The 15,916-nt window shown below is 31.1% G+C and overlaps 1 protein-coding gene across 1 annotated transcript; it reads right to left on the bottom strand.

Annotated features, from left to right (window-relative positions):
* Positions 1-7,238: 7,238 nt before the first annotated feature.
* On the bottom strand, positions 7,239-14,006 carry LOC144550853 (PHD finger-containing protein 1-like). The gene is made up of 6 exons (XM_078298683.1): positions 13,788-14,006; positions 12,260-12,345; positions 10,560-11,264; positions 8,875-9,087; positions 8,186-8,310; positions 7,239-7,884 (listed from the first exon to the last, which is right to left on the bottom strand). Exons 1-6 carry the CDS (start codon positions 13,788-13,790, stop codon positions 7,499-7,501), a joined length of 1,518 nt encoding a protein of 505 aa, XP_078154809.1. The 5' UTR covers positions 13,791-14,006; the 3' UTR covers positions 7,239-7,498.
* Positions 14,007-15,916: the final 1,910 nt, after the last annotated feature.

The following is a 15,916-nucleotide window of genomic DNA, read 5'->3' as shown; positions in this document are numbered from 1 at the left end:
CGTTTTCTTATTTTTATAAAAATTATATCATATATTTGTACTAAATATCAATATTATCTAAGTCTCATATAACAATAAATAATATCAAATTGATTAAAAAATTATAATATTCATATTGAATCAATACAAAATCCAAATTGCGACTCAAAATATCCATAGTAATACTAATATCATAAACTATCAATCTTTTTAGATGAGGGTTCAAATGCCTCCATGTTTTTGTGCCTCCATCATGCCTCAATCTCTCTCTATCATTTTCAAAGCTCAAACAGTCTATCCGAACTGCTCAACCTAACCTCCATACTAAAATATGTTTGAAGACCAAATTTTATATTTTTAGGAATTTTTTACTATTTTTTTAGATAGATACAAAATCAGTAAATCTGAACTATCTAAAAATAGTATTTTTGTACCTATCTAAAAAAATAGTAAAAAAATTCCTAAAAATATAAAATTTGGTCTTCAAACATATTTTAGTATAAATGTTAGGTTGAGTGGTTCGGATCGACTATTTGAACTTAGAAAATGATGGAGAAAGATGGAAGCACAAAAATATGGAGGCATCTGAACCCTCCTCATCTTTTTATATTCAAAATATATTTAGCATCATGACATAATAGGGGTGAAAACGGATCCAGATTATCCGATCCGTATTCGCTCCGAGTAATTACTGAGTATGGATAAATCATCCGGATTCGGATAATATTCCTAATACTTAAACGGATCGGATATCCGTATATATCCGGATCCAAAATCCTCAGAGAACTGAATTACACCTTTCCTCTGATGTCCCTCTGATTCCGAAGCTCTCCAGTTAAATCCTTCATACTTCCATTAAATACTTACAATCCCAGCATTGTTCTTTCATTGTGGGACTTGATCAATATTCTAACCGGACGGTCCGGACACATTTTCTCCCCAATTCCCCATACTTTCTCCTTGCTTTTTGATCTAGTGTGGTCCCCACACATGTGTCCCTCATTAAGGAATCGTTTTAATATTTTTTTTGTGCTAACAGCCCTTAGGCTTTTTGTTTTTTCAACCTCAGTCGAGTCACCAGATCAAAAAACAATCTTTTTTTTTTTTTGCGGACTAAGTTTTCTTTTTTTACATATTACATATTTAACTATTCATTGTTTGAATTTTTAAATTAATATTTCTATCTTTTAAGTTCATATGACTAAATTATCCAATAATTATTCGTTTCGTATCTATATTCGAATCCGTATCTGTTTAAGGCGGATTTGATTTTGAATTTTGATATCTGTTTACTATTCGTATCCATATTCGTATCCGCTCATTATCCGACGGATGTGGATATGGTATTAGCATTATCCGCTCTGTTTTCACCCCTACAGACATAATCTATCTTTTTTTTATTTAAATTTCAAAATAACATAGACATCATGACATAATTAACTATCTTAATATATTCAAAATATTCAAACTACTGTATAGTAAGTATCATTTTGTTACTTCAAGAAATATCTTAATATATTCAGTCTTTATTTAAAACCCATATAAATTGAAAAGAAAGAAAAAAAAAACTCATGTTGCATAACGCGTTGTAGCTTCCTTATTTTGATTTCATTTGATGGATCTCTCATTAAATATTTAATAGTTTAATATAAAGCTTAGTACGTCAATTGCAAAAAAAAAATATTATCGTTAAAATTCAATATGAGCCTTTATTTAAAGCTCATATAAATTGAAAAAAAAACAGCAAATGTTGCATAGCGGTCGCTATTTGCGCTACACGCTGTGCGCTGTAGCGGACCGCTATTACCGCTATAGCTTTCGTAGCTCAAATAGCGCGTTATTATGTCATAGCTTAACGTATAGGATCCAAAAACACTATAGCGCGCTATTTAAAACACTGGTATTGAGTGAGAACCAACTAGGAAAAATATGGGCCGCAGGCCCTGAATCGACTGGAACATTCTTAGAATTAAAATCGAGACCTCTTGCACCCTTTTAGAATTTGATGAGTTTAGATTAGATGGAATTATATAGTTAGATATTCGGCAGTCAATTTTTATTTCCAAATTTTTTTCTTAGATAAGATCTTTCTCACGGCAATGCAATTTTTGAAAAAAAATGAATCCGGCTTCAGATCTAATATTAATTTTTTTTTCCAATTTCTCGCTCGTCTCCTCACTCTCCACACTAACTTTTTGGAGATTTCTTCTCACACACTTTATTTAAACAACTATGTGAGACTAACTCTCTGAACTGAATCGGACATTATTTTTTTTTTCTTTTACAAATCACAACAATTTTTTTTTTTTAATTTTGGACCAAAGTGATTCTGAAAAAGTTTTTCTATTTGAAATATGATTTTAGCGTTAGATAAGATACAAACTTTGTTAACAATGTCATTCAATTAATAAATACAACAACTAAAAATCTATTTTATTAAATACAACAATTAGATTATATTCATCTCATTAAATACAATTTATTTAATTATAAAAATAAAGATTTATATTTTATGAAATAACAATTAATAAACGTTATTTTTTATCTACTTTATTTAATTATAATAACATTATTATTTATAAGTATAATAGTATAATATCAAGCATTTTGAAAAGAAAAATAAAATTCCCCACAACTAATTCAATGATCCAACTAAACATTTATTTCAACATATTCCCGTAATCAAGAGTTCCCATTTTTTTTTCAAAACTAAATTCTCATTTCCGTTAAATCTCATTCCATATAATCTAGTAACAAATCACCATATCCTCAGGCCTCAGCACATATCATACCACTCGACCAAATTTCCTCTTCTGTGATTGATAGAATCGTAATCTTGTTTCAAAAGGAGGTAACAGCATTCGACCCCTCATGCTGTACTAGCAAACTTATATATGATTGCATGTTGTACGGTGATTCACTATTTCAGTGGAACAGAATGTATTGCAGCGTTGAAATCTGGTTTTCAATGTTATTGATGTATCCGGTTAGTATAATATTGGTGTCATATGACACTAATTTTAAAATTGATTGAATAAACTTCAAACGATTAATTCAAACTCTCATTTGACCACTTAACTTGATACTAAATAAATTCAAAAATTTATAAATTTGCATGTGAACGCACAACTAATGAAGTAGATTAGTTTGAACGATTTAAATTCACCATTTGAAGTCAATTCGATAGATTTTGGAGTTGATGTTATATAGACTTAATGACACTGATGTTATACTAGTCATACTCATCATTGATGTTAGAATAAATATAGCAGTCAAGAATCCAAAATTTAAATGCTTACAATAGATTTCTCTTATGGATTATGAACTCGCATTTTCTGCTCAGAGAGCATTATTTTTAGAAAAAAGGTTTTGGTCCACAACCTTCTATCCACATTTTGTCCACAAAGCCTTATCCACTCTTGTTTAACCGTTTTTAACGGACCCGGTCCCCACATTCCAACGAAAACTCAAATACGCGTATATAAACTTTCCTTAATTTTCTGATACATCTCTTTCTATTTTCTTTTGACCTCCGCTATGTTTCTTCAAAACAAAATAAACGCAACAGCTAAAATCTCAAACAAAAAATAACAACTATTGCCTTGCTCTCATCCCTGAGACACGAGTGAAAATTAAGGTCGTGAGTCCAGAATTTATGAAATCTCTCTTCCTCCTTGGATTGCCGGTTCAACCGTACCGGGTCGACGGTGACCCATGATTGGGAACGTTCGGACCAAATCTCGAGTTGCGCCCCAGGTAACCCTGTTACGAACCCTAGATTTAATGGATTCTGTGCTTCTGTACGCTACTAAGCTCTAAACATTCAATTGCATACTAGTTGGATCTTTTAATTTTTTTATCGTTTTCCTGATAAAAAGTAGAATTGGACGGAGTAAGTAATTTTTCTAATAAAAAGTCATAGATCTTACTGATATTTTATGATTTGTGAACAGATCCAAGATAACGTCCCCTCGAATCAGCTCAATTTTACCTAACTTAGTCCAAAAATTAATTACCCCCTTTAAGACAGATGGTTTCTCAATTCTCAGCTGAGGATGAAGCTAATGAATATTTTTTTTGATAAATTAGTTGAAGATGACTTTTCGGTCACTGAATCAACTTCAGTTTCTCAAAACGGATCTCACATTATCTCGATCTTAACCTAACATTCTAAAATATCGAATCTATCATTATTTGAACTTTGATTTGAATTTCAATTGTATTATTTAATGTTCAATAACGGATCTCGCATTATTTCAATTTCTGATTTTAATTTTTTATTTTGAATTTGATATGTGAATTTAAAATTACAGAGATCATTTTTGTAATGTCGTCGATTTGAATTTTTTGATTTTAGAACTTACATGATTCGATATTTTGTTTTGCAGTATTAGATTTCACTTTCAAAAGAAGAACACAACGATTTTTTTTGTTAGATTACTGACTCGATCTCGTTGTTTAAAGATGATCGCGATGGAAGAGTGAATTTCGATCGGATAGAAGACGGCGATATTCAAATCTAGCAAGTTTTTATGTTTAATTTGTTGTTTTCATTGTATGAAGTAACAGATCTAGCATTTTGATAGAAATTTTATCTGAATATTATTCGTATATTGTAATTTGATTTGATTTTGTATTCTCCATTTTTTACGGTATATATATATCTGAATTACAAGATATATGTCACATTTTACAGGATATCGCACAATTTTTTTGCATTTACCTTCTGTCATTCATTTTTCATTTGCAATGATGAATTTATTTGAGATTACTGACTCGATCTCATTTTTTACACATGATCGCGATGAAACGTTCAGCCTTGGAGAGGAGCAACGATTGAATTTGTTGTAAGTTCACTGGATTTTGTATTATCCGTTTTTATAATATATATATATTTGTATTACAAGATATATGCAGATTGAAATATTTTCATATTGCACTGTTAGTTTTGCCAAGTTGTGCATGTTGCAAACTGTTATGAAAGTTTCTGGATGTTTGAAAATTTAAATTACGTGTTTTATAAGATGTGTTATATAAGTTACAGGATTGAATTATGAATTTTACAGGATTTGCGCAAGTCAAATGAGAATTTTTTATATGTTTGACAATTATAATTATTTGTTTATAAGATTTGTTACATAAGTCACAGTATTGAATTAGGAATAAATCTAATTTGTTTCATTGTTTATTTTTATTTTTATGCAGGATGATATCTCAAAAGAACGTGTAGTTATTGTGATGAGGCTTCTTACTCATCCCAACAATGAATGCATGAGGTTTTTAATGTAGAAGTTATTTTCCATAGTTTTTTTTATGTTATTCTGAATGTTGAATGATATTATTAGGTTTGCTATATTTTGTGGTGAATATTATTCTTTGTGTTGAACATATGCTGTGTGTGGTGAATATTATGGTTTCGTTGAACAGATGATGGATGTATGTTCAGATTTAAAAATTTTACAGTATACATGGAATTGAGTTATAGTTTAGATTTAGAAATTTTACAGTATTGATTGTTTGGAGGTTGTATGTTTTGTTTTTGTAGTTTAAGTTGAAATTTTGTATTTTTTACATTTTATTTTATCCTTTTCATATGCTTATTTTACATTATTGAAATTTTATAGTTTTTATGTTTTTGTTTTCACAGTTTAAATTCACAATTTTACAGTATTGAAAATTTATATTTTTTAAATTGTATTTAATCGTTTTCATTGGCTAATTTTACATTGTTGTAAATTTATAGTTTTTACTTTTTATTTTCACAGTTTAGGATTACAATTTTACAGTATTGAAAATTGATATTTTTTAAAATTTTATTTAATCTGCTAATTTTACAATTTTGTAATTTTATAGTTTTTACCTGTTCATTTCACAGTTTAACTTGATATTTTTACAGTATTGAAAATTGATATTTTTCAACATTTTATTTTATCGTTTTCATATGTGAATTTCTGTAATTTTATAGTTTGTACATTTTATTTTTATAGTTAACGTGGTCAATTTTACGGTATTCATTATTTTGATGATTTATTTGTGTGTTCATTAAATCGATAAAAAATAAAAAATAAAAATAATCGAAAAATTTAACTGCCAATAACTAACACTAACTGCCAATTTCCTTTTTATCACGTTTTTTGTCAAAATAACTGCCAATAACTAACACTAACTTCTTATAACTGCAATTTTTGAAAGTACAGTTTGAAAGTACAATTTTTTGTTCTGTTGTGCAAGTTGCAATTTGTTTTTAACTATCATGTGACCACTTCAAATAGTTGCAAAATGTTTTGTGATTGACTGATATATTTTATGTGATATATTGTATAATTATACAGTATGTAGAAGTAGTTTTACAGTATTCGCGCAAGTCAAATCTGTGGACAAATAGTGGACAAAAGTCTGTGGACAATTAGACGCTTCCATATAAATGAGGAACGAGGTGAAGAGAGGCAGAACAAATTAATTTCTCACCTTGTTAATTTTTGCCAGAAAATTATCTTCTATCTCATCACTTATTACTGTGCTCAGGTTTAAAAATGTACCCCGATCTTAGAACTCCAATAAACAATTGACGCATCGGTATTTTGAAAGAGATCAAAATTTAATGGCAGTGACTAGTCATCGATTATTATACGGAATTTAATGGCAGTGACTAGTCATCGATTATTATACGGTGTGTTTGGATGGAATAAGAATAGCACTAACTCACTATTTTGTGTTTGTCTTATATTTGTTAGCTTATTATTCTACTAACCTAATCAAAAGTTGAATTAGCTTCTCATACTTGAAATTAGTTCTATTCTTACTCTATTCTTTGTTTCATTCAAACATACTTGTAATTTCTCTCAAAGTTATGCTAGGGAGTGGGATAAAATGGAGAAATATAGCTCTTTTCCCTTTAAATAGTTCTAATAAGGCTTTTTTTTTGTTCCTAATTTTTATACTTTATTCATCAATAAAGCATTGCTGATATAATAATTTTGATGAAATCCCAAACTCTAAATCAACTTTAGCTAAAGAAAGAGCACGTGATCACCATTTATTAGTCTCGGCTAATTAACATGCGAAACAAAGAAACGGTCAAAAATGAAAAAAAAAAAAAAAATGAATGCATTTAATTAACTTACATGTCAAAAAAAAAATGAATGCATTTAATCAAACTAATCCGATAGATTTAAAATTATGCTTAACAAAATTTTATAAGACTAGCACATGCTAGTTTTACTCTAATTCTCATGAAGGTGAACAAAATAATTCTTCTGATGCCAAACTTTTATGTCATGTCATTATATAATAAAAATATATATATCTAGTATAACAAAAGTTAATCACCAACATTGTCATATCTTTAACCAAAAGTTACTAATAAAAAAATTCTCTATACAAATAAATGATCCTAAAATGGATATCCGAAAAGTTGAAAAAAAAAAAAACATACGGATATCCTTTTGCATCTTCACTAGAACCCTAGCAAAATTTAAACAACAAAAACCGGTACACCACCACACAAACTAACAAAGAGCTACTGCCTAAAAGGCATGCCAAGGCACAAATCAACATCTACACCCTTCTTTCCATCTCCCACCTTCAATCTAAGTCCAATGTTCTCCACTTGTGTGGGAAATAATTCCAAGCATTCAGTAAATTCCTCATCTTCCCCCCGATCATTACCCGTCTCTTTAATTCCATCCTCATCTGTCAGATGGATCAAGCTCCCTGGTGGTTCATCACCTTCCAAAACCATCTCTTTGTTCACCTTCTCTATTTGTACTCCATATCTGATCAACGCGTTGTGAGCTGTTTTTTTTAAAGAGTTCTCATTTGTTTGTGGCATTGTAATATCTCCAGTATTTGTATTTGAATTCTTACGTTTGAAGACGCCCCAGAGATAATATTTGTCTTGATACCCTGCACAAGTCAATATATCAATTAATAAAATTTCTAAACCAAACAAGTAAATTGTAAATACCAACCAGCATATACCAAACAGTTCATAACATGCAGATGATTGCTCTCTTAATTGGTATATTTCAATATAAAAAGGTCAATTTCACAACAAATTAATTGTTATTATTATAAAACTATTAATTCGTAAAGCTGGAATTTTTGTCAAAACTTAAAACTCCAAAAAAAAAAAATCAGTAAAACATATGTATGTGGTCTTAAATTTGAAAAAAAAGTTAAAATTGGTGTCAAGTTTCTCTCTTACTGTTGTAATCTACCGGCAACAAATTAGAGGGGAAGATGAGCAATTCAGCCTCATCCAATGCAACTTTCAGCATTAGATCACTCCTGATCACCTCTTCTATAAGCTGATCTACCATCTCTTCCACCCTACATATACAAAACAGTCAAGCATCTTTCAACAAAATCCACTACTGTGAAGGAAATTATTTTTGTTTTAGAAAGTTAAATGAGTAGGGTTAAAAACACCATCAGTTTTGTACTCCAACCATGTTTCACATACTTAACTTTGTTTTCAAAGTTCGAACAGTCGATCCAAACCTGCTCATTATAATCTTCATATTAAAATGTGTTGAAGACCAAATTTTATATTTTTTTAGAAACTTTTTACTTTTTTCTAAATAGGTACAAAATCACTGCTTTTTAGAAGATCCAAAACAATAATTTTGTATCAATCTGAAAGAAATAATAAAAATTCCAAAAAAAATATAAAATTTGGTTTCCAAGCATATTTTGATATAAAGATAATGTTGAGCAGTTCGGATCAACTATTCGGATTGAACACAGAGAAAAACATATGAAGTATAATTGGAACACAAAACTAATGATGTATTTTAACCCTACTCAAGTTAAATTATATATCATATAATCAAAATAGAGCACAATAGCTAACAGATTCATTCAAAACAATTATGATAAACAACTGGCTCCTACCTCGAATCAGGTGGGAAGAAAAAGAGAGCAATATGATCATCAGTTGGAGGAGAAGATTTGAAATTTCTTGGCCATGCCTGCGACCTTGAAACAATAGATAGTGGAATAATTTGTGACAAGGATCTTGTTGCGTTCCATGCTTTCTCACAAGCTTTTGGAGACAAGTGTCCTATCAAGGGGCCATAACATCTTCCACAAATCTTGAACCACCCCCTGCCAAGAAGAATATAACATTTCAAAAAAAAAAAAAAAAGATTTTCATACAACGAACCATAAAATAAATACTCCAAAATAGACTTTATCAACCAACATAAACCATGAAATGAAAATGAATTGTTTTGATGTAGTATAAAATAAATTGGAATAAGAACCCTTGACTCGTCAAATAGATCAAAATCAACTGTTCAAATTCATCATTTGAAATCCATTTGATCATCTTTGGAGTTTTAAATTAAGCTCATGAACTCTACGTTTCTCTTCTAACTTAAACTTGTTTAACAACCACAACCAATAAAATAATTATGTTAGAAGGACAATTTTCGATTATTAATCAAGTGTGTCAATAAATAAATTATTTAACAAAGGAAAGGTAAAAATTACTATTCTTGAATTGTCCATAATATTATAGGGTATGGAGATCTTATACTATTCTAAAAAAATATAAAAAGAATTAATATCCAAATACATGTTCATATGGAGATCATTATCAGGTCGATTGTTTAAGCTTTGAAAACAAAAATATATCCATAGCACAAATCAATCTGCGCATAGCAAAATATCATAACCTCTCTCTTATTTATTTCTCAAATGGCCCAATCAAAACTTTCCATATGCAATAAATTCTATATACAATCTACTTAGGTTGCGTTTGGATGAGGCAAAGAATAGTGCTAACCCGGGTTAGCTACTATTCCAAACTACTATTTTACGTTTGGATGTGTTTGGGTTAGCAAAAATGGACTATTCTTTGTTTGTCTTTTGTGGGTTAGCATACTATTCTACTAACTCGACTAAAAGTTGGGTTAGCTCACTATCTCAATTTTGGGTTAGCTGACTATTCTTACTAACCCAAGTCTTCATCCAAACACACCTTTAAATAAGGAACACACAATTTACTTTACTTATTTGAGTCCATGTTTTATGGGTTAACATTGTTGTAAAAATAAGTTTAGTGGCAATATAACATAGCACTTTATATACATAAATGTTCTTATGTCGGATGATAAATTTAATGTGTTGATTATAAATATATAAAACTTGCATTACAACTTTGTAATATCCAATGAGGTAACTGTATCGGATATCTCTTATCTAATTTAGATTTCAACATCTAAATTGGGGTAGTCGAATCACCCGATGCTTATTAACTCAAGAAAATGACATCGTTTTTATTTATACGCAATCTAAAACATATCTTTCTCTCTTTAAGACTATCATTAGGTTTGTGTTATCACAATAACCCAATAATATGAAGGAATAACTAGTTAGCTCTTTCAAGCTAGTACTATTTCTAATTATGCAATCCAAAGCTGGAAATTATCAATAAAAGAATTGACGACCAAAAAGTTAGATCAACACACAAAAGACTAAATAGCCAAAACAAACCTAAGAACCTTGAGAATCATTCTAAATAAAGACTTCACATAACCTTAATATTTATAAGATTGATAAAAAGATAAACGAACCTCCAACTAATGGGCCTTGCTGACACAGATAAGGTGTCCCACCTCATTAAACAATTATCATTCTTGGTCTTTGAGGTCATCTCATCGTATGTCTTTTGCAAGATCGAAGAAACCATAGTTTCCTTGGCCTCGAAGTTGTTGTCTTCATTCTTTTCACCTGGTAGTGTCAGCTTTTTTTCATGGTCATTATGCTTCTCAAAAGATCGACCTAAAGTGACGTTTTTCTCTAAGGTGTTGATCTCTCTTTTCAACGAAGAATCTTTGGCTAAGTCATCTATCATGTCATAATCCTCATCTGGCAAAATTAATTTTCTCCTACGACCATTGGGTTTAGAACATATAGCCCCACCTTCATTCTCTTCACATAACAATGTCAACTTTCTCTCCTGGTGATTATGCTTGTTCCTCTCAAAAGATCGACCTATAGTGACGTTTGTTCCTAAAATGATGGTCTCCCTTTCCACCGAAGTAACTTTGGCTACGTCATCTATCATGTCATCATCTTCGTCTGGCAAAATTAATTTTCTTCTACCATTGGGTTTACCATCTATCAAGGAATTACTAGATCTTTTGGATCTCTTTTGAGTCATTTTCCAAGCCTTTATTTCATGATCTTCATGAGCATGTGAATTTGCTCCATTTTTGCATTTTTCACAAGCCCATTCAATGTTCTCGTCTAATTTCGAAATGGTGTCAAAACAATATCTACAATATATTACGAATTTAATATAATTAACAAAACAATAATCTTAATTTATTATCCCCATATATAAGATATGGGTGTACACAAGTCAAACGGGTTGTGCCATCATTTTCAACTAAACCCAATAGTTGTCGAATTAAGACACTTTCAATCCATAACCAACCGTTATAACTAAAAATGTATTGTCCTTTTTATTAGATGGTTGGATTATGCAAGATTTGCAAGGTTGCTTAAAAAAATATCATATATAAACATAATAACTTATTACAATCGAGCTACTATGACAATCGTTGTTATGAAAGCTATACTAACACCAAATCTAAAATCCATCAAATAGGTTTCAAACAACGAATCCAAATCGGTTCCTTACAAGTTACAAGTGATGCATTTACATGCAGAATTTGAAAATTTTCAAATTCAATTCACATAAAGTCAAGCGGTCAAGAAAGAAGATTTTTAAGCCAATTTAAATGCATTCAATTTTTATTATTTCTTTATCACTTGACACCATAATAAATGAATTCGAAAATTTATACAATTTGCACGTAAATGCATTACACGTAAGGTAAATCAGTTTCAACGGTTAAGGTTCATTGCTTGAAAGCCCATTTGATGTATTTTGGAGTTAAGTGTCACTATGGTTGAAATAACAACAATGTCATGGTAGCTAAAATCTCAAATTAGTATTAATATTAAAAAAAATATATATATATAAATAACTAGTACTACTTTAACAAATAATTAAAATAAATAAATAAAACTTAATATAAGACTAAATATAATTGATTATAATCCAAATTTTCAAGATAATCAAAATCTTTTTTTGTTAGAATCAATTTGATAATGACGATGAATACCCGCATGACAAGATGTATAATCATATTGTATAATACTCAAGAGAGCTTATTAACTTAACAAGATAAAATAATTTATCGTACTTGATTAAAAGTCATATGTAAAAATTATAAGAAAACTATCAATAAAAAATAAAACATACTGATGTTCGGCGGCTGCGTGACATAAACAACAATATACAAGTAGGTCTTTCCAACCACCAACTCCACATTTTTGACAAACAATTGCCTACAACCAATATAGAGAACAAAAATTGTTATGCACTTCGCACATGTCTCATGTTGTTACAGTCTAATAAATAAGTATATTTCTAATAGCTAAGTATATTATAACGATTAAGTTAAGAGTAAAACATGCCAAACGCATCCTAAATAAAATTGATGGTTGGATTAAGAAATTATTGTGATATATTAGAAACTCGAGAAAGGATAAATGTCCAAATAAAAAGTTTTTAGAAGGCTGGCTACATTTAAGTAAAAGTTTGACGCGATGGTTGCCATTACCCCTCAATGAAATTACCTAACCTAATTTTAATTTCCAAAATCATTCAGCTCTGCATAGATTCTCAAATTTATGACAATATTAACATGTTATAACAAAACCACCAAAAGGGGTCTCATAAGATTTTTTTCGTTTAGAGCCCTTCATTAAATGGAGTGGAGGGAAGGGAAGGGAAGGGGAGGGGAGGGAGAGCATAATTGATCACAACCAAGTTGGATTATTTGCTCCAAAATTGAATTTTTTTTTTTTTTGGGGGAAGTGGAAGGAAGAGGAGATGAGTTTTGAGTATAAGCTGAGCAATTTTTATCACCTTTGAATCAGGTGTAAGAAAAAAATGAAGTATTGAATGTTTCCCCATTTTCCTTTTCGTCTCTTGTGGAGCACGCTCTTAGTGGTATGTGAGGATTAAGACTAGAAAAAATAAAATATCTTGTAGAAAAGAAGATGGTGTTGCATTTCCATAAACTATGCTTCAGATAAAAGGGAAGAGGAGATATTGAGGGGTCAGGTGGGGAGCTACCCTCCAAATCGAGGATAAAGATTAGAGGGGAATGATATTCATTTTTGCATCCTGGTTCCTCTACTCTCCCCTCCCCTCAGTTTTCCTCCAAAATTTTAATTGCTGGAGCAAGTAAACTTGATTGGGCAATCTGGTCACCCCTCGTCTCGCGTCCCTTCGCCTTTCTTTTTAGTGTGTGGAGCAAAGTTTTTATCAGCCCTCAAGGTTATGGAGTAAGTAAACTTGCTTGGACAATCCAGTCACCCCGTCCCTCCCTTTTTCCCTTCTTTTTTAGTTTGACACAGTTTCAATCAGCCTCAGAGGCTATGGAGAAACTACTATTGGTGTTTGTACCATCTGGTGAAGGAGAGTTTTAACAGGCATTTTTCAATTGCTTGTTTTCTATCCTTCACAGATGCGGTTTAAAAAGGTCAAGAACAACTATTGTCCTTTGCCAATTGAAAATTGCAACGAACTCCACGAAGTTTTAAGCAATATATTTGTTCCATCTTATGGAATGAACTTATATGAGAAATCAAACTACACAAGAGATGAAAATAATTTCAATCAAGAATCCAAGCAGGACCCCGAGCAAAGATCTCAACGAAACTTCAAAAGCTTCCAATTTAAAAATGACTAACGTATCATCTATCTAAAACATAAAACGTACCATTTTTAGAGAGAAAATGAAAATTGAAGTCGCAGCACCAACCACCACCTCGTAACTCCTCGATTAGCGAAGTAGAAAAAGCCGACAGCACCCGTCAAGAAGTGAAAGAGAGAGAGGCAAATACTTCCAGGGGGTTCTGTTATATAGAGCAGCAAGCGTCGAGCGGTCTAGGGCGGTGCGAGGTTTTTTAGGAAACAATTAAAAGGGGAATTCGACAATTCGGGTTTTATTTACGAAATCGAAAACGGCTCTTCGCTGATCGCCGTTTATCTGTGTATTTAACGAAATCCTGCCAACAATCCAAGAACCGGATATCTCCAGTCTTAATAAATGGAGGTAATAAGAACACTTCGTGAAGCGGTGTGAGATTTTTTAGGAAATAAATAAATAAGGAATTCGACAATTCGGGATTATTTACGAAATCGGAAACGGCTCGCTGATAAACGCGATTTGTTTCTTTGATTAAAGTCTCCGTTCATAGAATACCGGAGGAACAGAATCCTAAACATGTATCTAGGTACCGGATATCTCCGGTCATTATAAATGGAGGTATTAAGAATTTTGGTTCGGAATCAAGAAACGTGGAGCAAGTGGAAGACGAGACGGTTCGGATGTTTCTTAAAACGACAAAATGCGACTGTAATAATATCACTAAAATTTGAATTGTGAGGCCTACGGGCCGTAAGGAAAGCAAAAAAAAATATATTTGAATTGTGATATATTGCATTAATTCGCTAAATTGCTCCCTTGAGTCGGTTAGCGTCTTAGCGTAACGAATTGTTGGGCTGTCCAAAGAACTCAGATTAGGGGTGCAAACGGGTCGGATATTACCCGTCCGAATCCGGATCCGTATTCGAATTTTTTGCGGATTCGGATATTCGCATACGGATAGTTACGGATTCGGATACGGATACGGGTTGAGTTTCGGAATCGGATACGGATAATTATCCGGATCCGGATATTTTAATTTTTCAGATATCCGGATAGGAATATGCTAACATGATATGCATAGCATAGAACCCCTCCATGCAACGGCTTGGATTTCAAGTTTTCAAAATCCTAATGGTGGATCCGAACCGTTCATCTTGTTCTCCGTATTAATATGTGTTTGGAGACCAAATTTTATATTTTTTGGAATTTTTTTATTATTTCTTTAGATTTATTGAAAATCGCTGTTTTCAGCAAATCTGAACCATAAAAAACAGCGATTTTCAATAAATCTAATGAAATAGTAAAAAAATTTCAAAAAATGTAAAATTTGGTCTCCAAACATATATTAATATGGAGAACAAGATGAACGGTTCGGATCGACCATTAGGATTTTGAAAACTCAAAATCCGAGCCGTTGCATGGAGGGGTTCTATGCTATGCATAGCATGCTAGCATATTCCATCCGGATATGTTAAGATTTGAGAAAAAAATTTTGTGTCTATTTATTCTTTGTATTAGAATATCTTTTGTGTTGGTATTTTTAATTAAAGTTATAGTTATGTTGGTGAATTTTAGTTAATCAGATATATATTTTGTAATGGTGTAACAAGTTAATTAGATATATATTTTGAATTAGAAATCCGAATTATATTTGTATCTGTATTCGTATCCGAAAATATCCAATCCGTATCTGTATCCGTTTAATATCTGATCCGTATCCGTATCCGGTTACTATCCGGAAAAAAATACGGATACGGATATGGGTTGAGCACTATCCGATCCGTTTGCACCCCTAACTCAGATGAAGTTGAAATTTGAAAATAAGAAATCTTTGGAAATGGACGACACTATTGTAACTATTGACAGAGAGAATTTTTATCTTTCTATGTTTATAGTATTCTTAAAAAAAAATTATTATGAAATATGTTACAGTAAGAAAAAATATAACTCAAAAGAAAACAATAATTACACATCAAAGGAAACAACTAATGCACGTAAAGAGAAAACAACTTTATAAAAAAAATAGTTTACAATGCAAACAAAAAAAAAATTACAATAATTACACATCAACTTTGAAACTATCTGTTGGAGTGATTAAACACATTGATAAATTGAGAAGGAACTTTCTTTGAAAAGGAAATGAAGCATACAAGGGTATTAACAGTTTGTTCTCTCAAAGAGAATGGTGGCCTGAAAAT

The sequence above is a fragment of the Carex rostrata genome, chromosome 1, assembly GCF_964058835.1.
Source record: "Carex rostrata chromosome 1, lpCarRost1.2, whole genome shotgun sequence".
NCBI lineage: Eukaryota > Viridiplantae > Streptophyta > Magnoliopsida > Poales > Cyperaceae > Carex > Carex rostrata.
This window is presented reverse-complemented; position numbering and strand designations above follow the sequence as displayed.

What these genes read in the sequence shown, in the direction of transcription:
- LOC144550853 (XM_078298683.1), bottom strand. An exon ending in TTCTTCCCACCTGATTCGAG is followed by an intron (nt 8,311 to 8,874) that starts GTAGGAGCCAGT and finishes TTGTATATGTAG; the next exon opens with GGTGGAAGAGATGGTAGATC. An exon ending in GTTGCCGGTAGATTACAACA is followed by an intron (nt 7,885 to 8,185) that starts GTAAGAGAGAAA and finishes TGACTTGTGCAG; the next exon opens with GGTATCAAGACAAATATTAT.